General features: G+C 35.1%; 2 protein-coding genes across 2 annotated transcripts; both read right to left on the reverse strand.

The window, feature by feature from the left end:
* Positions 1 to 8,884: 8,884 nt before the first annotated feature.
* On the reverse strand, positions 8,885 to 11,240 carry LOC135201262 (pro-resilin-like). Its single transcript, XM_064230133.1, has 4 exons — positions 11,198 to 11,240; positions 10,260 to 10,352; positions 9,242 to 9,382; positions 8,885 to 9,089 (listed from the first exon to the last, which is right to left on the reverse strand). Exons 1-4 carry the CDS (start codon positions 11,207 to 11,209, stop codon positions 8,964 to 8,966), a joined length of 372 nt encoding a protein of 123 aa, XP_064086203.1. The 5' UTR covers positions 11,210 to 11,240; the 3' UTR covers positions 8,885 to 8,963.
* An 8,708-nt stretch (positions 11,241 to 19,948) lies between these two features.
* Positions 19,949 to 22,265, reverse strand: LOC135201263 (pro-resilin-like). The gene is made up of 4 exons (XM_064230134.1): positions 22,192 to 22,265; positions 21,390 to 21,479; positions 20,293 to 20,433; positions 19,949 to 20,179 (listed from the first exon to the last, which is right to left on the reverse strand). Exons 1-4 carry the CDS (start codon positions 22,201 to 22,203, stop codon positions 20,054 to 20,056), a joined length of 369 nt encoding a protein of 122 aa, XP_064086204.1. The 5' UTR covers positions 22,204 to 22,265; the 3' UTR covers positions 19,949 to 20,053.
* Between the last annotated feature and the right edge of the window lie 2,806 nt (positions 22,266 to 25,071).

Here is a 25,071-nt window from a genome sequence, read left to right on the forward strand (position 1 = left end):
TAGAAGTTAATTTTATCTGTTAGAATGAGCTAAAGATTTTTCTCTGAGAGTCCCGTAAAAGTATTGTTCCATTTGCTAAATGACCCAAGGTTTTACTCAGCTGTCTGGGGAAGGTAAGGCTTTTGCTGTACAAGGGAGTTAGGATTATCCTTTAGAAATTGAGATCTGTAGACATGACTCGAAAGCTTTGATTCAGAATAGTCACAAAAATCTGTGCTATTTCTGAGCTGAGCGCCCTCGTATTTTCGCTTTTAAAAACACCAAGAAATTGCTCGCAGTCTCTTCTTGTTTAAGCAAAATCTCTCTCTCTCTCTCTCTCTCTCTCTCTCTCTCTCTCTCTCTCTCTCTCTCTCTCTCTCTCTCTCTCCTCTCTCTCTCTCCTCTCTTCTCTCTCTTTGAGAGAATCGAGAATCAGAAGTGGAAGTGCCAGGATAAAATTATTACATTTTCATGTCGTTAAACGGTTTTGTATTCATGTAGAGTTCGGTGTTTAATATTAATATTAGTTGTGATACTGAAAATAGATTTTTTTTCTTCTTAGTCACATTACTGTAATATTCCTAACCGTTTAGTGAAACTTTGCCCTATTGTAACGAAGGTTGATGAGGCTTTAGGGAAAGGCATTCGAAAAACAGTGGAAACTGTTTTGCGAATGTTTTAGAATTCCACCGTTGGTTTGCAACGGCTGTTACTAGAAAGGATATTTCATCTCGGAAATTAATTAAAACCTGGTAACAAAGCGGTCCATTTTTCATGTATTCAGTTTCCTGTATTTCTAAGAATATTCACTTTCAGATCTGGTATAATCTCGTGGAGATTACGTAGGTTCACTTACTAGATTTTTCTGCGGAATTTATGCTTATTTTTTATTATGTTAGTGCACATTTGCGTGTCAATTCGCAGTCGTACAGAACTGATTAAGGATAAAGACGTTCTGAATAAAAATGAATGCGCTTATAATAATATCAGATGTTAAAGACATTTGTAAAAGTTTTCCTTCATATTTTCGTTTAGTATATTTCCCGGCGTGAAGGGTTGCAAGGTTGATATCAATTAGAGCGTCCTTTTTTATATTACTTTATTCGCATGCTTACTTCTGCATTCAGTATTTAATGTCACTCTGTTGTTTATTTATTAATTATCTGAAAAAGAGTAATTAAATTAAAAATGATGTAGTCGTGCGCCCTTGAGAAAACGTCAGCAGTTAACGTCAATATTATTGTTTATGCTGTTTTGTTTTTTCTGGAAAAATAACGAACTTATTTCTTGGAAAAGAAAGAAAAACATACAAAATATAGTGAGCGAAAAAGGGAAGGAAATATTTAAAGCAAAGTTCTTTTGTCCAATTATGATGTCTCGGGGAGCGTTTTGTTAGAAACATTGATTCTCAAAACTGCCTTGATTTCTTTCATCTTGCGTTTGTGCAAAACTAGATATTCTGAAGCAGGTGATCATAATGCGAAGTAGTTTGCAAACCTTCTTTGAAAATGAAACATAAGTTAATAACAGTCGTCATCTACTATGTCTTTCTTTGAAAAAAATTTTTCTTTATCATTTTAGTCACTGTAAAGTTTCAGATTGTGTATTAGTATAAAATCAAACACTAGGTTTGTTGCTATTTTAGATTCCTGTGTTTTGTTGGTAAATGACCATTTGTGAATTTCTTATGTTTTTTTTTTCAGAAAACCATACCCTTGGTTGTTTTAAATAATAAATACATTGCATTGTGATTAATTGTCTTCTCTGTTGGTAGTATGTGTGTATGTGTGTCTGTGTTTGTGTGTTTATTGCTATGTAAATGCCGCAATGGGATTGATTTCCGATTTGGTGCATTGTTGTCGGTATTTTATGAGAAAGAGTGACTGAAAATTAGATAATATTATGTTTGGAGGACAAAGTGTCTGATGAGAAACCATTAACTCGCGGTAATTCCAATGCATTCAGGTGTAGTCAGGAAAGTAATAAGGTATGATATATTTTAAATAAGAGATTAAGGCACATTGGAGTATGGTGTATAAGGACGAGGAATACAACGTCAGGGGTGTCCTCTGGCTTCCTTTTGATCGAAAACCACCGTAGGACCATAATAGGCCGGATGTTGTGCCTTCCCTTTGTAGCTGACGTGGGCGACGAATCCGTTGTAGTGATCAGCTTCATATTTGATCTAGGGATTAAAGGAATACCCTGATCAGGTGAATTTAGGCCTATCTGAATCTGCTGCTTGGTTAGGCCTATTGATGGAACGGCGCACGATTAAGTAAACCCGTCATCATTTGGTAATTTGCATGTCTTTATTCAGATGATAATGCTTGTGAAGGATCGGTTTTTTATTTGCATATTGATAGTCTTCGATTAATTTAATTCGTTCATTTGCATATTGCCCATTAATGTATTTATAAAATGCTTTACATCGTTTTATTTTTCTTTTTGGCAGGGTGTTAGATATCCTATTTACGTTGTTGTACTTACGAGTTGTTTGCAACCGTCTGGGAGAACGACGGAACAGGATCCGACAACATCTTGTACATCAGATTTTTCACTTGGTCGGAACTTGGGCCTCTTTTGATCATCTTTGAGGCTGTAGTCAGCTTTGTAGTACTGTAAGGGTTCGTGTTTGGGAGTTTTAAGGTCATTTTGGGGGACCGTTTGACAGATCAGCATATTATAGTGTGGTTCATATGGAAGAACAATCATTAGGTCATTAAAGGGGTTTCCCACCTTTCATAGAGAAGCATTGTCAGTAACAGAGGTTTGTTTAAATTGGATTAAAGTCTGAGAAGAATAACTTATTTTTTGTGATGTTTCAAAGAATCTAACGCTCCCTTTCACTGGACAACCAAATCTTTGTTTAAGAAATATATTTTTGCGTAAAGTTTTTAGGAAATATCCTTTTAATAGCTTATAGCTGTAGATTTCAGTTGAAATAATGAAACATGGAAGAGGTTTGTATACTTTCTCCTAAACCACATTTTCCTTATTTGCCATGAACCTTCCCACCATGGATGCATCCACCAACATTGATGACACCATGCTGACCACTATGCTCATATCCAGCTTCGAGGCTACTTCCATGATCGCCGCTAATGCAGTATCCTGACCCATAGCTGTCTCCGTGAATTGTGGTAAAACCATACCCCCCATGACCAAATTCGGCCTTATGTCTACCCCCATGGCTGGGGCGAATACCAATTCTAGTCATGTGAACATCGTGACCGCGGTTAGTGCCAGAATCAACTTCATGATTTTCACCGTGGCTGCTGTTTATTCTTTATAAAGCTAATGCCGTTTTCAGCCCCATGGCTTCCTTCATCATCACTGTAAATACCATATCCAACTACGTGACTTCCTTCATGAATACCTATGGCCATATCCTTGCCCTTGGATATGACCACTGCTATTGCCATATCAGACCCGGGTATACCTCCATGGATCCCTCTATGACTTCCGTCATGACTATTCAGCCGCATGTTTACTGCCATGGCTGTATTTATTCTTTGACCATGTCCGGCCCCCATGGCTATCTCAATGACTTTCATCTTGGCTGCCATCATGACTTTGCACCATGACCTCCAAAAAATTCCGTATCCTTCACTGATAAGCTCCTCCATGCCCAGTCCTTTTCCCTCTGCCCCACCTTTGCCATATCCTCCATTGTGGTCGTAACCCTCCGCCGTAACTCCGTCATTACCATGAAGGTCCGCCGCTGCCAGATTTAAAATAGCTACGATGTTCACATCCTAAAAGAAAATGTGATCTTTTCTTAAAGCTTAATGCTAAGACAGGTTCAAGAGTTTGACGTCTCCTGCTTCGAACAAAACGGTCATTGTGATTATCCCTTGTGAGAATGAATATGATCTGAATCTTTGAATATAATTTTTGATGTTTAAAATAGACCAGTTTTACTATTAGTGCTGATATTTTTAGAGCAGATGAAACGAATTATCACGTGATAATTGACAATATGTCGGGAGCGGCAGGCAAAATTCATTTTTATTACTTGTACGTTTATTCTTGAAGTTTTTGTACTCACAGTGATGTTATGAGCTAAAATATTCTTATAATTCAGACTTGCCAAGGAAATGAATATTATAAATCGGCAGCTTTGTAAATGTAATGAATAGTTAGTTTTTACTGGTACTTGCGGCAAGTATCGGGAATATTTTATTGGTTGCTCAGGAAAGTCTGTTTAGACATTTTAGGCCAAACTGCCTGTTTTGTGAATGTATATTTCCCGCTACGCTTATCTTGAGATTGTCCGCACTTATCAACTGTTTAGCCTGTGTAAAACAGCAATCCTTGGACTTCCAGGTTCAGTGACTCGGCTTCCCTCTACATATGAGCTGTGGTATTCTTTTCTTTCCCTTTTCCTTGGCTTTTTGCTGTCTCTGCCGTAAGAGAGCTCAATATTCCGGTCTCAAGGGTCAAGCCCCAGCTGTCATGTCCGTTCCCTCTTTCTCCTCTCTCCTTTGGGACTGATTGATGAGAGCATTACGCTGACCGTCCCCTCGGAAACAGGAGCAGCAAAAGATGTTGATCCTTACTTAACGTTTGAAGCATCCTGAGTTCGGTAATTTTAAGAAAGAACTGACAGAGTCGTCAGTACAAATCAGTATATATGTTTGTGTTCAACCTCCCGTTCATCCCTCGTCCCCATCTTTATTTATTTTTCTTTTAGTTTTCCCTGATCTTTTCCATTCTTTTTAGAAAGCATTGTTTATATTTTCCATTTACTTCAGTTGCTAAAAGTAAATTTAAGATTCTTGTGCATTTCATGCAAGTAATGAATTTTAGAATGTGACCCGTTTAATTTATTGTTGTTCGTGTTCAAATTTTCTACGTGTACACCAATATTCTCAAGTAAGTTTAAGACGGCAAGAGTTTAACTCACGTATTACTTTGGGAGACGATGATTTCGGGATTTTTCTCAAGTATTTGTTTATATTCTAAGTTTGCGCTAATATAGATATAATGGTATTTTTAATGAAATCATTTTTGCCGATGTTAAAATTAGTAATATTTTGCTTATAGTTTGCCAGTAAAAATGTTAACCAGGAAATAATTTATCAAGGAATATAAAATATAATAATTACAATTTTTCAGTAAAAATGTTCACCAGTAAATAATTTATCAAGGAATACGTATATTATATAATGATATATAGTAATATATTTTCAGAATGTAATCGCCGGACATCGAAAGTATAGGTTAGGTACAGGTTTTGTGAGGGTCACTCTTTCTGAAGAATTGTTTCACTTTGGGGAATTTTTGGTTGATGTAGATGGAATTACAGAATGTGTTTTAGAGGAATTAGGGGTCTGCTTTAAAATGTCTTCGTATTTCAAAGTTTTAAACGATGTAGAAAGACTGCTGTATTTGTTACACAACCGAGGAATTTGGTGGCATTTTTAACTTATTTTTTGCTTGATGTTTTGTTTAATATATAGTAAGTTTTAAGTCTGTAGAGTGCTGTACGCTAAGCAAAATTTTATTTATGCCTACAATTTTGACACAACCCAAATATGTACTAATGTCATTTCCAATTATCGTTTCAATCTGAAGCATCCTTCAAAGACCGTTATATTGTATAATGGTTTGTGTATGATTCAAATGATTGATTTACTTGATCACTAACCTTACATTTTATTGTCGTTAGTGTTTCTTGCGGGTTCATAAATTTCAGTGTATCAAATTACTTTCATAGAATTATTTTTTATTTTCTGTAACTGATAAATACTTTATTCGATATTGGAACATCGTGACATATGATTCATGGCTTTCTTTTAAATATTGGGAGAAGTTTTCTATGAATAAATAAGTCCAAAACAATTTTGTATATAGAAGAAATTTATTTATGGGTGATGTGTACTATGTATTTTTTAATCAAGTGTTAACGTCCCTATCCAAGATATTCTAAAGTATTTTTTCCCCTCTTCCTTCTCTCCATATTCTTTCCATTTTTTGTCTTAAACAACTCTTTCTCTCAGAAGTATAATTTTGTCGGTATCCATAATTCAATGTCTTCGGCATGAAAATATCGTAGCCATTTTACGAGAAAAGTTAAGTCTGGGATATACACGACTTCCATTTTCTTTATCTCGCATCTCTGACGTCACATTTTGCTTCAAACTAAAATAGGTAAATAATTCTTTCTTTATTTAGTTTTGAGATTTCCACGTAAAGTAAATGATTATTTACCATTGCAACGTCATTCTTCCCGGCAAGTTTAGTTTTTAAATTTTTGGGGGTGCGTATTTGTATGCTAATATTAAGATAATATATATTTATATACATACATATAATTTATACATGTGTGTGTAAATAGATAAATAAGTTTATGTTTATATTTACTATATTTTAACCTTAAAACCTTTTCCTTTAACATATTCATACTTTAGTTGCTGAATCGAGAATAAACATTCTGTGCTGAGAAATTCCAGAAAAGTAATTGCCACATACATTTACATGGAAGCCTCATTAACAACATGGCGGAACTCTCATACCCCCCCCCCCTCCTACTCACAATTCCCCATTATTGCACGCAATCTATCACCTCATGGTCATTGAGGCCTATCCTCGCCAGCTATTTCTATGTGGTCTTCGTCTTAATACTCCCGATTTCCACGCGGTTATCACCAACCTGTCAGCCTTCATTCGTTCCAAGTGAGTGGCTCCAAAACACAGGTCTATCCTTTCACCCGTACGGTTTTGTTTTATTCCACCTCGAGGGGTTGCTCCAAAAGGGGGCACCCTTTTAATTTTCATTATTTTTGTTTTTTCGTTACAGTTGCTAGTAGCATGCCCCGTCTTCATTCTAGTTTCAGCTCTTTTAACTACCAGCTATATTTAACACTGATTAGGGCAACAGATATTCATTGAGGATAGATTATACCTAAAGAACTGCCTTTCTTCTGCTAAAAACCAAAGTAACTCTGATGATCTCATAACATATTTATTATAAGTATAAAAGAACGATTTCGGTCCCTTATTGAAGCAGTGGAAGGTGAGCTAAAGAATATAATTTAAAGAATCCCGGGCAAGTGGGCTACCGAGAGCAGCCGGCCAGAAGACATAAAGCTTTGCAGTATTATTATTATTATTATTATTATTATTATTATTATTATTATTATTATTATTATTATTATTATTATTATTATTATTATTATTATTCAGTTGAGCCCTATTGATATGGAACAACCCCACAGGAGCTATTGACTTGAAATTCAAGTATTCAAAGAATATCGTATTCATTAGGAAGAAGTAGCAGAAGTAATGGGAGATACTAAAAGAAGTGATAAGTTTTTAAGAAAGAAAATATATATGAACAAATTGACAAATAGATAGATAAAAAATAAGTAAATTGTTAAAACACAAAGAGAATCATTTTAGGGTTGTAATGCATTGCATCTTCGCAAGCACTACGTGTCCAGTAACTACAAGGCTTATGACGATACATAGAAAATATCTTCATTCTTGAAACTAACATCCGGCGAGAGTAGCTTGCAGCTAGGTACTGTAAAAAACAAGACTTCGCAGAATTTCCTAGGAACCGTTTCTTGACAAGACCTGTGTTCGTGTAAAACAAGAAGTCATGTTCAAGCTCTATGTCCTCACGAGGAGCGAGGGAGTCTTATTCATACTTTAAAAGGATTCGAATCTTTCTCGGCCGCCGTCTCACTTGTTATTTTCACATTGTTCATTTCAAAAAAGAAAGTAAGTCAGTACACGACCGCCCATAACAAGGACCTTGGACACCATTTCCTGGAGGAAGCGCTATCATTTGTTAATGCTAGAAACATTTGAAATCACCACCAAAACCAGTAAAAAATGCCCCGAAGTTTCTTCTGCGCAATCGAGTTTTCTGTACAGCGTATAATGCTGTATGAAAAATGTGCTGCAGTACGAAACTCTCACCTACGACCTAGCCGCACTCGGTTGCCCCCAGATGCAGTGTGAGACGCATGGCCCGTGGCTAAGCTTAACATTAAACAAGATAAAAACTACTGAGAATAGAGGGCTGCAATTTGGTATGTTTGGTGATTGTTGGGTGATAGTCAACATAGCAATTTGCAGCCCTCTAAGCCTCAGTAGTTTGTAAGATCTGAAGGCGGACAAAATAAGTGCAAATGGACAGACTAAGCCATCGTAATAGTTTTCTATCCTAGAAAAGTAAAACCTTTCGTCAGCACTACCTAACAAGCTCCCCTTTCTCGGGTGAATCAACAACTGCGGATCAAAAGAAATTCTATCACCAGCTGATCATCGCACAAACGCTCCGGCTTCCTGTAGACACACGGTGGTCATGCTCAAACCAAAACCTTGGCCTTAAACTATGGTCTTGCGGCGTAGTTATAAGAAGCAAGAAACCGTGGAGGCTTAAGGCCAGGTTGTTACAACGATTCGGAGAGAGCTTGTCCAGAATCCTGGGACAATATTTACAATCGGAAAATATTTTAATGCCTTTCCAAAATGGCAGATTTGAAAATAACGCCCAGGTAACTTGTGGGAATGCTGTTATATATAAAAATATTTATGTTTTCATTTATGTTTATATATAGATATATATATATATCTATATATATATATATATTAGATATATATATATATCATATATATATATATATTATATATATAAGATTATATATATATATATATATATATATATATATATATATAGATATATATATATATATATATATATATATATATATATATAGATATCTAATCTATATATATCTATATATATCTATATATATATATATATATATATATATATATATATATATATATATATATATATGTATGTATGTATATAGATGTATATAGATGTATGTATGCATATAGCTGTAATGTTTGGTGCTGTAGTGATAAAAAAAAAAAAAAAAAGAAGATTTCAGTACTTTATTGTCGGCAAACTAAAGGCATAACTTTATAAGTGATATCCATAAAAAAGTGCTTCCAGGACGCTAGTGGTATCCACCTCCGTTTTGATCGAAAACAACGGCTGGTCCGTAATAAGCCGGATGCTGGGCTTTTCCGGAATAGCTGACTTTAGCCACGTATCCGTTGTAGTGATCGGCTGTGTAATCGACCTGAAAGTCAAAGAAGGTACAGAGGGCATAAATCTTGTGATGAAAAATTCACTTGGGTGTTTGTTTGATCATAGGTTTTCTTCGTTTCATTTCAGCTTAATTTATTTATTTATTTATTATTTTTTTTTTTTTTTAATAAGAAACAAACTTACATGTTGTTTTCGACCGTCAGGGAGAGCGACGGTATATGATCCGTAGACGTTGCCTTTTCCATCGGACTTTTCGCTTTGGCCAAAGTTAGGTCCTTTGTAGTCACCCTTGACGCTGTAGTCGAAGTAGTAAGGTAGAGGAGCCTGTATGGAAGGAGGGAAAAAGTGAATTTTCTTCATGAACTTAGATGTATGGAAATGTTTCTAATTATTATACACCATTTTCTATTTTTGCACGAGAGGTGTTGGATAATAACTAAATTCTATAATCCCAGTGTGGCCTTGTTTTATTGTTTATCTTGAAAACAGGATATGAATGAAAGGTTAAGTGTGACAGACAATGGCACGCTGTCAATCGGTCATAATAGAGTAGCGTACCAAATAATATACGAGAGAGAGAGAGAGAGAGAGAGAGAGAGAGAGAGAGAGAGAGAGAGAGAGAGAGAATTTCCACAAGAAGAGAAGATTACGAGCATATCTGAAGGGAAAGTATACCGAAAACTATAAAATTGACACGTATTTCTTCAAAACAATATTCGGAGTACATTTTTTGTAAGATTATCATGAGGGTACGGTTTAAAATACTGTTTTCCCCTGTTCATTGAAGCAATCTAGGGAACGTCCATATTTTATATTCGCTTTGTTGGATAGTTGTGTATTATTATGTTTAGGAGATAATGTATTATATATCCGTTGGTGTATGGCCGATTCGAAATAATAATTGTAAAGGCGAGAGAGATGAATGGAAGTTTCAATGTCCTCTTGTGGTTCAGAATCTGGTGGTAAGTGTTGTAATTTAGTACGATTCATTTACTTTACCTCTAGGCCTCTATCGGTCATTGTGACAACCACTCAATCAAACTCATATGTGAGCAGACCATTAGCAGTAGTACCTACTTCATGGAATATTCATTCACCTACTTCTTTGTACGCACTAGGAAGAAAAACGAGTCGATTTGGGTGAAGACAAATATAGAAGTGAAGGAAGATGAATGATATTTTTTCCTCCAGAATCACTTACCCCTCCGTAGCCATCCTTGCCATCTCCTCCGCCGTGACCGTATCCGTCGGGGTGGGCCAATGCGAGGCTGAAAGCGGCCAGGACTACCACAAGCTGGAAAGGGAAAATGGAAAAACTCTTGTTCGTGTATTTTTAAGGTGCTTTATACAGCCAAGAATTAAAAATTTATTTTCCCTTTTTTTACATACAGCAGTAGAGGTTAGATGCTCTACACAGCCAAGATTTAAAATTTTATTTCCCCTTGTTTACATACAGTAGAAAAGGTTAAACTGATAGTCTGAATCCATTGCGATGATATATCTATCCATTAATGGGATTTTTACTAGAGTAATATGCCGATTACTTTCATCGAATGACTGTTCAACAAAGCAACAACACTATGAATGAAAACGTATATTTAGTACGTGAATGTAATCAGAATTTGTAAAAAAAGTAAAAAGAAACCACAATTATGAGCGTTGTTACATATTAGTTTGGATACTGTTTCTGCAATATACGGTTTGCTGTAAACCTAATTTTGGGATGAAAAAGTTTTTGGAATGGACTGGTTTTGTGGAAAAATGTTAAAAGTCGATCACTTCTGTGGTTTCCACTCGGTCCTTCACGGTATTATTTAAAAGATAATTCACTTGATAATTTACACACACACACACACACACCACACACACACACTTGCGCGCGCACACACCCACATACACACACACACACACACACACATATATATATATATATATATATATATATATATATATATATATATCACACACATACTATGTATTATATGTATGTATGTACACGGACATATGCTTTTATATACTGGTTTTTTGGGTGTATGCATGTGTAGTCACTGTTGCATTGTTGCGAACGCTATCCACACAAGTGAAACACTTTCACTGTAGTTCCTGAACAAAAACAGAAATGAGAGAAGCTTCAGTTACTGTGTGAAACATTTCGTTCCTCTTCTTTTCGACGACTTGATCGAACTGATGAAAGGAGTTGCGGCGGTGAAACATTTATAGGACTCCAGTTGGCCTTGAACATTTTGCACCTGCTTTTTGCTAGTAGTTTGTCTTGGAATTTGACCCCGCCCATATGATTCGACTGGTTAATTAATAGTAGTTACGTGCTCATTGGCTCGTTCGACAGTTTACTGTTTCCAAATACGCTGACGCGTACTTTCAGATCCGTAAATATTGACGAAATTGTTTCTTTGCAATATGTGGGTTTGATTTTACGTAAATTACCCCCCCCCCCCCCCCCCCCCCCCCCCTCCTCGTATGGGTGCTTTATAGCTGTAATGTAGATTATATCTAGACTTTTATATGTATACATAAGTACACACATATATACTAGATATATACAGATATATAATGTGTAAACAGAATACTCTTGCCACCAGTCTCTCTCTCTCTCTCTCTCTCTCTCTCTCTCTCTCTCTCTCTCTCCTCTCGTTAGCTAACCTTTTTCCCGGATGTAAAAGCTGATCTGAAGTATTGCTTTCATTCCTCTGGATTAGACTTGAAAAGTGTCAAATGTTTTATTCATCAGACAATTTAAATATCGGACGGAATATGCATAGAATGTGATGTAAAGCGATATGTGGGCGCAGGTCATTCTCAACATTTAAAAAAAAATCTAGTAATTCCCTTGTTTCCGTGAGAATTTGTAATAGCTTCTATATTGAAACGAGTTTTTATATTTTCGTATCAGTAAATGTCGGATACGAAGTTGCAATCGACCAATGCTTCATCAGTCACGGGAAAATAGACAATATTTAGATGATGTTCTGACATATTTTATATTGATATTGTAGATTTTGTTGTCATTATTTTCTTTTATTATTGTGAATGGCAAGAGCATGTCCTTAGGTAACAAGCCAGTAATCGTCGAACTCATTTCCACAAAATAGAACGTCCAGAAGCGCAATAGGGAAAAAGAACGAATGGTTCTTAATGTATTTAATACATGATAAGTAAAGTATATACTTTACTAAAGATAAATAGGTAGCTCAAATTCAAGTTCTTTATTCGGGTGGAATTCTTGATTTTTTCATAGGCAAACGTCCAAATGTTTATGCGATTTTTCTTTAATTTCGGGACTCTTAAACTACCATACCTGAAATATACCCAAGATGTTGCTGCCTTGGGCCCACTTTCTCTGTGAATTAAAAATATGCGTAACTTCAGATTGTAAGAGTATATATATATATATATATATATATATATATATATATATATATATATATATATATATATATATATATATATATATGTATAGTATATATTTTACAGATATTTTACATACCTGCACAAAAAAGCTCCACAACAGTAAGTCAGATTCAAACACACACACACGCGCGCGCGCGCGATTTTTTCTGCTACTTGTCTTCCTTGTCGCTAACTAATACTGTTTCGTTTGTGAGTATCAGCCACTCCGTAACTATTCATAACCCCATTTCGTATTTCATAACTTAGCATCTTCTTACATCCTTTCTCTGATTTCTCTAATTTCTCCATAAAAAAATATTGCTCTGTTATGATGAAATAATACTTGTATGTCTTACAATGTTTCTTACACCAAGCAAGTAATTTTTATGTATACACTTTCATCATAAAATTTTCTAATTGCTCTCAGCAAATTCCCTCTGCTATCTTTAAATGCAAATGCACAAAAGCTGGCAGAATATATGAATTGGCTACTCGTAGGCTTCCTTGCCTCCCCAAAGATTATGTTTTTTTTTTCTCTTCTTTTTTTTCTTTTAGTTTGACTTTTGGTTTGCTTGTTAGCAAAATAAAGTGAAGAATTACGGAAGCATTTTACAAAATTTCCCCAAAAATTTACTATACTCTAAACAACGATTGGTTACGCTTCATAAGTTTATTTTTTTTATTATTATTATTGTCATTGTCTTTGATGTGTATTGAAAGAAGAAAGCAGCTTATGGTGTTTGTGAAGGAAAACCAAAGTGACGAAGAGCTTTTGCTTTTGGTAATCGTAGCTTGGTATTTGAAAATGAAAACAAAAAGGACGCGGAAAGACAATTTCGTAACGATGCCAAACCCACTGGTGGAAGTTTGCAGTCTTGATCACCATTTTTATTCCAGAAAGATAAATATTTTCTTTATGAAACATGTATAGAGGCTTTTATTTATTATCCTTCAATCTCTGGCAATTTGACGTCGCTTTCATGAAAATCTCCTTGCGTATTCCGTTGTCTTGTCCCCTTTCATGTTCAATTTTAAAATGTTCAAGCCAAGCTCTTTGTGCAAAGCCCGCAGTTATCCAGTGATATTGAGAAGCGACATCAGATATTTTACTTAATTTTTTGTATTGTGTCTTTTATGTCGAAGACATGTTAATGGCTTTATTTTATCCAGTTTTTGAAATATATCTTTATACATTTTATTTAGATACTTCAAGGTATTTCAGTTTTAAAGAAATTCACCTCAGATATAGTAGCGTTGGAATGACAAATTAATGTTGGTTTTGTTGCATGTGTTATTAAGCTGGTCATTATCTGAGATCTGTGCTTTAGCGGCAAATGAGCGTTGCAATTTTTCCTGTGTGGCGTTTCACATTTTGCTTTTGAGATTGGAAATAAAGACCAGTAGTTAAGTACAAGAGGTTTTTTTATTGTGTAATTTTTCGCCTTGTCATAATACTTCGATAATTGATATGGGTTGGGAATAACGATTATTTGTAAATTGCACATATTTTGATAATAGCCACAGAATAAGTGCATGATAAGGATGACGTGCTGTTATTAAGTTTGTTGAAAAGCTAGAAGAACATCCTTCAAGAGAGAAAAAACCCATGAAAATGTATTTGTAGTGAGAACGTGAAACAATCCAAATTGTTAAAACTTTTCTGCTGTAAATTAATGAATAAATATAACTGTATCCTCAAAGTGTATTCCGGGAAAAAAATGAAAAATATTTTAACTAAAACGAAGGAACTGTATCTTTTTTTTTCAAAATCATTATAATAAATTGTGCACGGTAAATTTTGAATTAAGTCTTCTCAGAATAACACAGGTGTCTGAATTTATAGGGTGTCAGGAATGAGAAAATAGTGACGAAGGAAGCAAAATGATTTGAAATGCGCTGGTTTACCCAGAATATTGTATCATATATAAAAACGAACTTCAGCTGGCAGAAGAGGAACTAAAATGAATTTTGTGATGAATAATATTTTTATTATAATCAACTCACCCCTTCATAATTTTGTTTTTTATCTATGCTACTGAGACCATAACCATTTTGGTGAGCAAAGCTAGGCCAACAATAGCCACGATTACCATAAGCTGAAATAGAAAATAGAGAAATTTTTTAAGAGTATTTTTGACTTAATGGTTTTAGCTTATAATAATAAAAAGGCTAACATTAAGATTTAAATAGAGGTAATTTCAATTATATATATATATATATATATATATATATATATATATATATATATATATATGTATATATATAATATATATACATATATATACATACATACATACACACACACTCACACACGTCTCAAGTATTAAAAGGCACATTAAAACACTCTGGTTGAAAGCTTAAACCATAGTGTTTTAATGGGCCTTTATACTTGAATATATATATATATGTGTGTGTGTGTGTGTGTGTGTGTGTGTGTGGCTGTCTTTACAAATCACTTATGAAATATAATTACCCTACGGCATTATTTCTCAGGTAGAGCGAATTAGATATTTAACGGCATTTGAAAATCATATATATATATATATATATATATATATATATATATATATATATATATATATATATTATTTATATGTGTGTATAAGATATATATTTTGTTTGAGTGTATAAGTAGTATGCATATATACATACACATACTACATATATATATATATATATATATATATATATATATATGTGTATGTATGTATGTATGTATGTATATGTATATGTATATATATTATATGAGTGTCTATATGAGTGGTTTTGTCCAAGTATACCCATCTTCTTCTTCCCGCATGACTGCCAGATGCGAACTGGTCTTTATTTGCAAATTTTTAGGTGCAATCCTTGCCTGGACATTGCAGTTTTTTAAGGTTATTGCTGTCCTGTCCAAAATGTTAATAAAATGGTTTACTCACCTGTATACTGACCTTGCACAAGTGAAGTTGGGAAGGCAATGACTGCCTACTTTCTACTTCAGCCTATGACTTTCATTCACTGGGAGACCTCAAAAACCAAATGTACCACTTCTGGGTGGGGGGAGGTTTTGGGGGGGGGGGGGGGTGTTTGATTCGGCAGTTCCCACTGTCCTTGAAAATGATTTTGCTAGATCACGAGAATTATTATAAGATCAAATTTTGATTTCCAGTTAACCCAGTGTTCGTATTTATAGTAATTGATGATAATATGCATTATTTTCACAATTACATTATAATAGCTATTCTTATTGATTTTGCCTCTGTTGTTCAGTTTTATTGAAAATAATTTAATTTCTTGTGTATAACTTTAACCGGCAAATCCCGTCCCCTTATTTCACAAGTACTGCAAATGAGATATTTCGTGTTTAGAATACGGGGATTAAAATTAAACTGTGCCCTATCATTATCATTGCGTACTATCCTAGATATGTAATGAATAAGTTGCTTGATTGGCCCTCTAATCGTGGAAGCATTTTATACTAAATATTTGAACTAATTTTGGTTACCCACTTGCGAGCGTTTGAGTTTAAACTCAGCATTTGTGCACGCCAGTATATGTCCGAATATCGTTGATATTAATCACTTTTGCATATAATGTCACTTGATTTCCTGATTAGCAGAAAAAAAGATAAAATTGAGAAAAGCTTCAATTACTGCATGAAACATTTCGCTGCTTTGTCCTCGACCGCAAGATGAAAATGATCTAGCCATTCGTAACAGTGTACCGATGTAACCTTTTGATTCCGCTCCCATTTTTTTTCGTGTCGGTTAATAATCTGTTGCTATATGCTTAAGAAAATGTTCTACATAAATTTGTTGTTTCTGAACTGTAATTAAAAAACACCCATTTGTTTTGTATGTAAATGCCTCTTGAGTAATCTGTCTTAATTTTTTGGGGGGACACTGTTAAAGTTACCTGTATGATTATTGGTGTAATTGTTATGGCTTCCATCGCTTGTGGAAGAAATGCATTATCTCCATAACATGTCTAACCTTTCTGGCGTAGATTTAATCTACTCTAGGAGTTGATAGTCAGCACAGTGATCTGGTTAACTATTTTAGTAATAATAATAATTAACCTTGTCTGAGACTTGTGTCTGTCCTTCGTAACTCAGTAATGTTTATATGCAATAGATGCATCGAAGTTTTACAAATATGTTTAAATATGTGTAAAGGTAGCTGCACGCTTTCCTTGTTGCATACTTACATATGTATGTATATATTATATAATATATATAATATATATATATATATATATATATATATTTATATAATATATATATATATATATATATATACATTGATTAGATTAGAATAATTAGAAGAGACCGTACCTAGTACGTACTCTCTCTCTCTCTCTCTCTCTCTCTCTCTCTCTCTCTCTCCTCTCTCTCTTCAATCTCTCTCATCTCTCTCTCTCTCTGTCCATCAGATCTGGTGGATTAATTTCATTTTTTTTTTTTTTGACTGGGAAATTTAAAAATGTTTTGTTTATCAGAGTCTGTATCTTATAGATTTATATTGATCGCGATTAAAAGTTGTGCTTTGTAGGTACCATATTTGATGATTGTGTAAATGTAGTTATTTCTGTATTTCCAAGAGACTTTGCCTTGCATCTAACATACCTTTTCATGCTAATGAAACCTTAGCAATGAATATTAGATTTTCTTGAAATTGTGATTGCGGGGACGCGTTTTAAGACACTGCATAGGTATTTTAGACTTGATATAGTTGCAATGAACGTCGGGGTTTATTGTTTTTGGTCATCATGAAAGATAAAATTATTCACATGCAAACATCTGCTGTAGAGCCTCTGTATGTGAGAGATTCTCCAATCGCCTTCTCCCAAAGTATGACGAGAGTTGTGCTTAACGACCAAGTAGTTGCTTCTGGGTGTTGCTCCTTTAAAAATTAAAGGTAGTTCCGTCGATAGCAATCACTACCCGTCCATACCTTAACTGTGCAGGAACCTTCCACAGCATTAGCTTCTACATCCATCCACAAAGAAGATTCGTCAGCAACTCATGAAGCTCTGAAGAGTGGCGCCATCATCATCCCTTTCTTGTGCACACTTGCCTTCCTTAATATTAAGATTCCCTTTTTCACCAAGCTGTCCATTTTTTTCCACATAACAAGACCAACTCAAAACTGTCAGAGGCATCCTTTCACACAATGTGACTTTTTTTATCACTGCTCTGTGTATGCGCGTCTCACCTTTGCAAGTCATGTTACATCTATGTACCATGCAACCCATTCATCTCGACGGTTTCAGCGTTTTCTTCCATTTTTATTCACCGTCCAAACGTCTCTTTCATAAAGGGGATTTAGCCCAGCTGAGGTCTCCTCATGCATTCCTAACTGGTTTTCCTCAGACTTTCAAAGTCTTATATCAATTTTTTTTATCTTTTGCCCTGGTGTCTCCTTTAATTTAACCTGTTTTTTTATTTATCTTTTCTTTCTTCCTGCTATCATCCATTGTTCCCAAATTACCAATAGCGAATCAACGGCTTCCATTCCTTCTCCACCCACATTAATGTCCCTTGCTCCTTCTTCAGTTTACCATCATAACTTTACCCCTGCTCATATTTACTCTCAGCTTCTCTTCTCTCAACCACTTTCAGCGCTTCATTTGTTTCTGTCTAGGGTGGGTGCTGTAGGGATCCAAAATTTTATATAAGAATAATCTTACTGATATGCATGTAATTGGAGGGAGATGGCTTAGGTGAGCAGTGTAGCCCATAGACGACCGTTTATTTTATATGGATCCCTCGACAGATTTCAAGAGATTTGGTTTGGTTCCTGCTCCTCTTATCCACAACTAGTTTTACTTTTTCTCAAAAAATTCATTTGTAAGATCGAATCTTTACGTTCATTAACTTTCATTCTGTTCTCAACCTTTAAAAGATATACATAAACCACATCTAATTTTGGTCTTTTAAAAAGTAATATATTATCAATAACATCTGTAAATATTCCAGAACTTATTACTTATTCCTATTATCCCACATTACTATTACTTATTCCTATTATCCCACATTACTATTACTTATTCCTATTATCCCACATTACTACCCCAAAGAATTGCTATGGCACCCAGACGGATGTACAAGGCCTTAGAAAATTCTCGCCTGAAATGTGATTCTTGTGGGATTCTGCTAGATCGTCGCAATATTCCTCTTACAGAAGTCTCGTCTGCTACTCCCTTTAAACGTTCTCCTTCCCTCTTGTAGATACGCCCCTTCCTCTTCCACGTAGACAGCAGTCTCATATTGATCAATGGATTGCACTCCATATCTTCTTTTTTCATCTCCGTGATTACTCTGTTATGCCACTCATTCTTAATATCTTTCTGTAGATACACTTTCAAGTTCTGTTATCTTGCTGTCTGTCATAACTGAGCTGTTCTGACTCGTGTCCGGATATCCTTTTCGATATTATCATAGACTTTCAAACTCTTGCATTAGTGTTTGGGGATCTCTGTGATGAATTGGTCGAGGACTCCAGCTCCCTGAATTGATTTCCCCATTCTCTCTCAAATTTTCATCTCAGTTATTATCTTTTGAGTCATTGGCACTTGAAAACTCAGCTAAATATCTTGAACATTTTCATCCTAACACATTACTGGGTTCCCCTTTGACCATGTTCATTAATTCGGTTTTTCATATAAACGTGTTTTTATTTATTTATTTTTTAATTTTTATTCATATTTATATATTTATTTATTTTTGATAGAGTAGCTATTCAGCCTGTGAAGAAATGAATGCTAGGCATTAAATTACCCTGCTGATCCATATGCAAGAATCCGAGTAAAGATTATCGCCAGTTATTACACCACAGTTGACGGAGGTTTCCTAATTTTACTATTTGTGTGGTAATGAATGATTGTAATATCGCTGTTAATTTATATTTGTGCTTTGCGTTGCGGTAGCGGAAATGAGACAACCTTGAATTTGATAGGACGTATAGTGGAAACAGAAAATTAGCTACAATTCTTCAACAAATCTAGAATGCAGAAAATATTTTCACATATTTTGTGTATTTAATCATTTTCAAGCATATTTCATGTGTCTTGTTTTGATTGGATGTAAGTGTCATCTTTGAATTAAACTGAAGCTGTCATCTCGATGTCACGATGTTTTGAAAGGCCAAAGTAAAGATTATATTTATGAAAGGTTCAGGTTCCTTTGCAGTATAATAATGAGTAGTTATAAACCAAAATTCTAACCTATAAACCAAAATTCTGACCTGCAGCAGTCATTGGTTTCTGGACATAAGCCCAAACTTTCTGATTCGATAATGAAGACTGCTGATGTATCAAGGGGTGGCAGCACTGATGAATTAGCACCGTCAGTGATTTACCCATTTAGCTGAAGCTGATATTGCATTTGTCTCATTAGCAGTGCTTGTAATTTTTCTCTTTTTCTTGTTCATGTCCATCATCTTCCCTCAAATTTTTATGACAAATATTTATATTCTCAAGTTCTGATGGTAAAAATCTATGATTGTTTTAGCATTTATTAATTGTATACATTAAAACGTTTAGTCACGGAACGAGAGTTCATTATTGATAAAATAGATTATTAAAATAGGAGACAAAATCGGCGTTTTAGTGATATCCACCTCCGTGATGATCGAAAACGACGGCTGGTCCATAATAGGCCGGATGTTGAGCCTTTCCGGAATAGCTGACTTTAGCCACGTAGCCGTTGTAATGATCAGCTGTGTAATCGACCTGAGAATAAAAGAGATTCAAAGTGAGACAAAAATCTTTTTAAAAAAGTAACGTTTGACTTGAAAGTGTGGCTACATATTTCTTATTTATTCCTATGAGCAAAGGGAACTTACGTGTTGTTTTCTACCGTCAGGGAGAGCTACGGTATATGAACCGTACACGTTGCCTTTGCCGTCAGATTTTTCATTTTGGCCGAAATGGGGTCCTTTGTAATCGCCTTTGACGCTGTAGTCAAAGTGATAAGGTAGAGGTTCCTGCAGGTAAAAAGAAGAGATCTGAAGGAGGAAATATTGAAAATGAAAGAAATGTCAGGAGGTATTGTTTGGAAGAACTGTTATGTAAAAGTGACGGACGTCTGATATTTAAGTTGCGAAAAGCTTTTGTTGAAAGTAAATGCGCAATTGCAACTTTGATTCGACTTATTGGTCAAGGAGGAAGACGTGTTGTTGGTTATTTATTTATTTAGTTTATTTATTTATTTATTTATTTATTTATTTATTTATTTAGAGAGAGAGAGAGAGAGAGAGAGAGAGAGAGAGAGAGAGAATTAAATCGAAAAGTGGTGAGTATAAATTATTTGAAAATATTTGGAGTAAGCTTGAGACTCAATACTCGGAGATAACCACCGCCGCCCCCCCCCCCTGCCCCCCCATTTTTTTTTTTCTTTTTTTTTCGTATTATATGAGTTTATTTAGCAAAATAACTATATTGAAGAACAAGATATCAGACCTATAAAATTTATTTGGAGTAAGCTTGAGACTCAATACTCGGAGGTAACCGCCCTCCCCCCGTTTTTTTTTTTCTTTTTTTGTATTATATGAGTTTATGGAGCAAAGTAACTATATTGAAGAACAAGCTATCAGACCTATAAAAGAGAACTGAAGACACGAGAAATTGCAGTTCTCACATAACTCGAACAAGTAGAACAAAGTCGCATTTAGTGAACCAAATTCAGTTTCTGATTCTGATTTAATATTGTATGTCACAAATTAGTACTTATGAAATCAAATAACAAAACCGAAAAAAAATTTCAAGGATTTCATGGCACGTAAAAATGATATTGGTGAAAGCAAACCTAAACAAAGATCAAGGGTTTTAGAAAAGCATAGGGAAACGAATTCCAGTATACCAAAAAAAAAAAAAAAAAAAAATCAGAAATGATTTTTGGAAAAAAGAAATTATATATATTTAAAATTTTCCAATTACTTACCCCTCCATAGCCGCTTTTTCCAACCCCGCCATAACCATAACCACCTGGGAAAGCCGTAGTTAAGCTGGCAATGGCCAAGACTACCAAAATCTATAAAAAAAAGAAAAGGAAATATATTCTCGTCATAGCCTATTTGAGTTATTCCGGGGACCCTGAAATTTTTCTTCAATAAGAAAACTTATATATATTCTCTCTTTTTCATAATGCAGCTGTACGAAGTTAAAAGCTAATTATGTTAAACTCATTTGTGATATGTTTCGAATGCACCTATTTCAATGTTTGAATATATTCTGCAAATGTTTGTTGTTAAGCTGCTCTGTAGAGTAATAGCACTGCCAACTAGAATTAACTGTGTTGTGAACGTTGGAAGATGCTATGAATTTAAAAATTATCATAGTATTTTTACAAGTTACTCAATAAATAGTATATGATTTGTCAAAAAAGTGTATGGGTGACTGGTATGCTAAAGAATGAATTGATGGAATGAGCGCATTATGTAAAGAATATTTTCCGTACGTATCGAAAGCATTAGTTTGCCTTTGGTTATTTGTGTAATGTGAGTAAAGTTTTGCTGGAAATTTCTGTACTGAATAAAGAATATAAAGTCAATATAGTTTTTTTTCGTAGAACTAGCAAAACCTTTTTATTATAGTCTATAAATAGTTTAACTTATACGTAAACAGTATGTTTGGAATTTCTCCTGTGCTGATATTTTGCACTTCTCACAAGCACTATTCAAGCAAGCAAAACGTTTTCTCTCGATTCCTGAGCGAGAAGTGAAAAGAAGAGAGGCGTCAATTACTGTATGAAACATTTCACTGCTTTTGTTCTCGACGACTAGATCGAACTGACTGACGCTTTTGTCAGTCGCAGCCTGCGATTATATATATATCGCCAAACTCACCTTGAACAATTCACAGCCGGTTTTGTGACAGGTTCCTCTCCCCCACTTTCGTTTACAGGTCAATTACCAATAGCTCCGTGTTGATATCGAGATGCCCATTGTTTGGATGATCTGTTCAAACACGTACATATATATATTATGAAGTTATATATGAATGCGTGGTTATCAATACGAAAAATGTTCTGTATATATGAGGCATAATTCACTGTTCAGTGTTGATGAGGCACTTGGTTACATTGTAATGATCGGTGTAGATCATACCTAGAACTTGATGTAGATGTTAAGTTCCATGTACATTTCTAGTGTATTTAGTAAGAGGAACGATACTATTGCATTACATCTCTCTCTCTCTCTCTCTCTCTCTCTCAAAACGTAGTCTGACGAATTAATATTCGTCCTATCTTTCAACATAACGGATTTTCACCCTAACGGGGTTGGTATCTGATAAAATGACATACAACGATGATTGCCTCGTTCACACTTTGGCAGTTTTTGGCTGAACCCCTCCCCCCCTTTCAGATTTCGGATAACTTTCTCAATATTAGTCGATTTACATGTCAACACATAAGGCTTATCTATCTATCTATCTATCTATCTATCTATCTATCTATCTATCTATCTATATATATATATATATATAATATCGATCTATCTATCAATCTATCTATCTATCTATCTACTATCTATCTCTATATCTATCATCTATCTATCTATCTATATATATATATATATATATATATATATATATATATATGTATAGATACATACATACATACATACATACATAGATAATATGTCTTTTCCCATAATGGAAGTCTGTTCCCAGGCAAGAGAAGTCAGACGATGATTGCCACATTCGTAATTTAACTGCCTCCTGTGCAGAAAATTTGCATAATAATGACCGCCTGATACACCTCGGTAATTCCCATCAGTTAAGCGTTGATCCCCCACTTACACACTTGCACCGGGATATTCTTTAGACCCTCATTGTCCGTTCATCTCTTATTTTGATGCTTTTCTCCGTTTTCCTCTGTGTTATGGTCCCTCGCCTGAAGTACCCTTTCGTTGATATCTGTGCATACCTTCCTTGGTCTCCCCCCCCCCCCCCCCCCCCCCCCCCCCCCCCCCCCCCCCCCCCCCCCCCCCCCCCCCCCCCCCCCCCCCCCCCCCAACCCCCCCCCCCCCCCCCCCCCCACCCCCCCCCCCCTCGATACATATGCTTATGAGTTGTGCAGTAATGCTCTCGCTACCTGAATCTGCTGTAGCCTTAATTTATATGGGATTCTCTTTTCTGCATACGCATGCGATTGTATAAGCGTATTACTGAAAAAATGGCAAATGAATTTGACATTACTTCTTTTCGAATTATCTGATACAACTGCCATCTTAGTTCCTTCATTGCATACCTAAATGATATGCTTCATTTGATTTTTTCTCCTTGGATAGTTCTCTTTTTTCATTGCTATATGATTTCTACCTTTTAGACAATGTCTTCTTTCTGTGACATTAAATAGAGCAATCTTTTGGTATAACTGCTGGTTTTCCTTTCACTGGTAACCTTTATTTACTGACAAAGACTCACAATCCAGTTTTACTTATTTTCCTCATCCCCTTGTTGTAGACATTTTCTAATGTACAGTATATATATATATATATATATATATATATATATATATATATATATATGTATATATATATATGTATATATATATATATATATATATATATATATGTATATATATGTATATATATATATATATAAATGTGGAAGACGTTAAAGAAACACTGAATGAATTGATATGAGAAACAGGTGACGAAAAAGATAAAGGAAAGCTAACAAAGGCCGTAGGGATTTCAAATAAATACATTCATTATAGCGTACCATAATGGCTATAGTTGCTAAGTGTTGGCATCTGGCTCGAGTAGGGTTAAAATATTCCAAGGACACGGAGACTCGGACACACACATTCATACAACCATGTTGGTTTTATATCTGTGCGTGTGCGTGTAAAGCACGCAAACACACACACACACAACCCCCCCCCCCTACACACACACACACACACACACATACACACACACACACACATATATATATATATGCATATGTATATATACATATATGTATATATATATGCATATATGTATATATATATATATATATGTGTGTGTCTGGAAGTTTTGTTATAATGAATATATTCATTTGCAATCCGTATGTCCTTTGCTAGGTTTTCTTTACTTTTTCGCCACCTGTTTCTCATATTTAATCATTCAGTCTGTCTTTAACGTCTTCTCTATTTTTCCTTTCCGCTCTTTTCATTTCTTTAAGGCGTTGTCCAAATTAGCGGGCACTACCCAACTTGCGAACACTGTTCCCATAACCCGTTAAGGTGCGTCCACACGGTCGAACAGTATCCGACGGACACACATTGTTACCATATCATAGGCGAAGCAGGATGACGTCTTAAGCGGGTAAACGCTGGAAGTAGATTTGGCAACAAACAGTGGTACCAGATGAGGTTGTATACCAGTGGTTTTGCTCTGCTCACAAGGCAAAGACAATTGTTAATTGGTAACAATGTTTGTCCGTCGGACATTGTTCGACCGTGTGGACGCACCTTTACTGCTGACCGACCGAGTATAGAGCCAAAACGTTGCTATTGTCTGGTAATACTACTCCTGAAGCGAGAGAAAATATAAACAGCTGGAAGTGCCCGAGGGGCATGCGCCTACTATTGTGGACAGGGCTTAACGCTTGTAAAATAAGCCCTTGTTTAT

The sequence above is a fragment of the Macrobrachium nipponense genome, chromosome 28, assembly GCF_015104395.2.
Source record: "Macrobrachium nipponense isolate FS-2020 chromosome 28, ASM1510439v2, whole genome shotgun sequence".
Taxonomy (NCBI): domain Eukaryota; kingdom Metazoa; phylum Arthropoda; class Malacostraca; order Decapoda; family Palaemonidae; genus Macrobrachium; species Macrobrachium nipponense.

Bases quoted from the DNA above. Each gene is read 5' to 3' on its own strand.
- LOC135201262 (XM_064230133.1), bottom strand. The intron at 9,383-10,259 runs GTAAGTGATTCT...CCTTCCATACAG, and splicing joins GCAAGGATGGCTACGGAGGG to GCTCCTCTACCTTACTACTT. The intron at 9,090-9,241 runs GTAAGTTTGTTT...TTTGACTTTCAG, and splicing joins CTGACGGTCGAAAACAACAT to GTCGATTACACAGCCGATCA.
- LOC135201263 (XM_064230134.1), bottom strand. The intron at 20,434-21,389 runs GTAAGTAATTGG...TTTTACCTGCAG, and splicing joins GAAAAAGCGGCTATGGAGGG to GAACCTCTACCTTATCACTT. The intron at 20,180-20,292 runs GTAAGTTCCCTT...TTTTATTCTCAG, and splicing joins CTGACGGTAGAAAACAACAC to GTCGATTACACAGCTGATCA.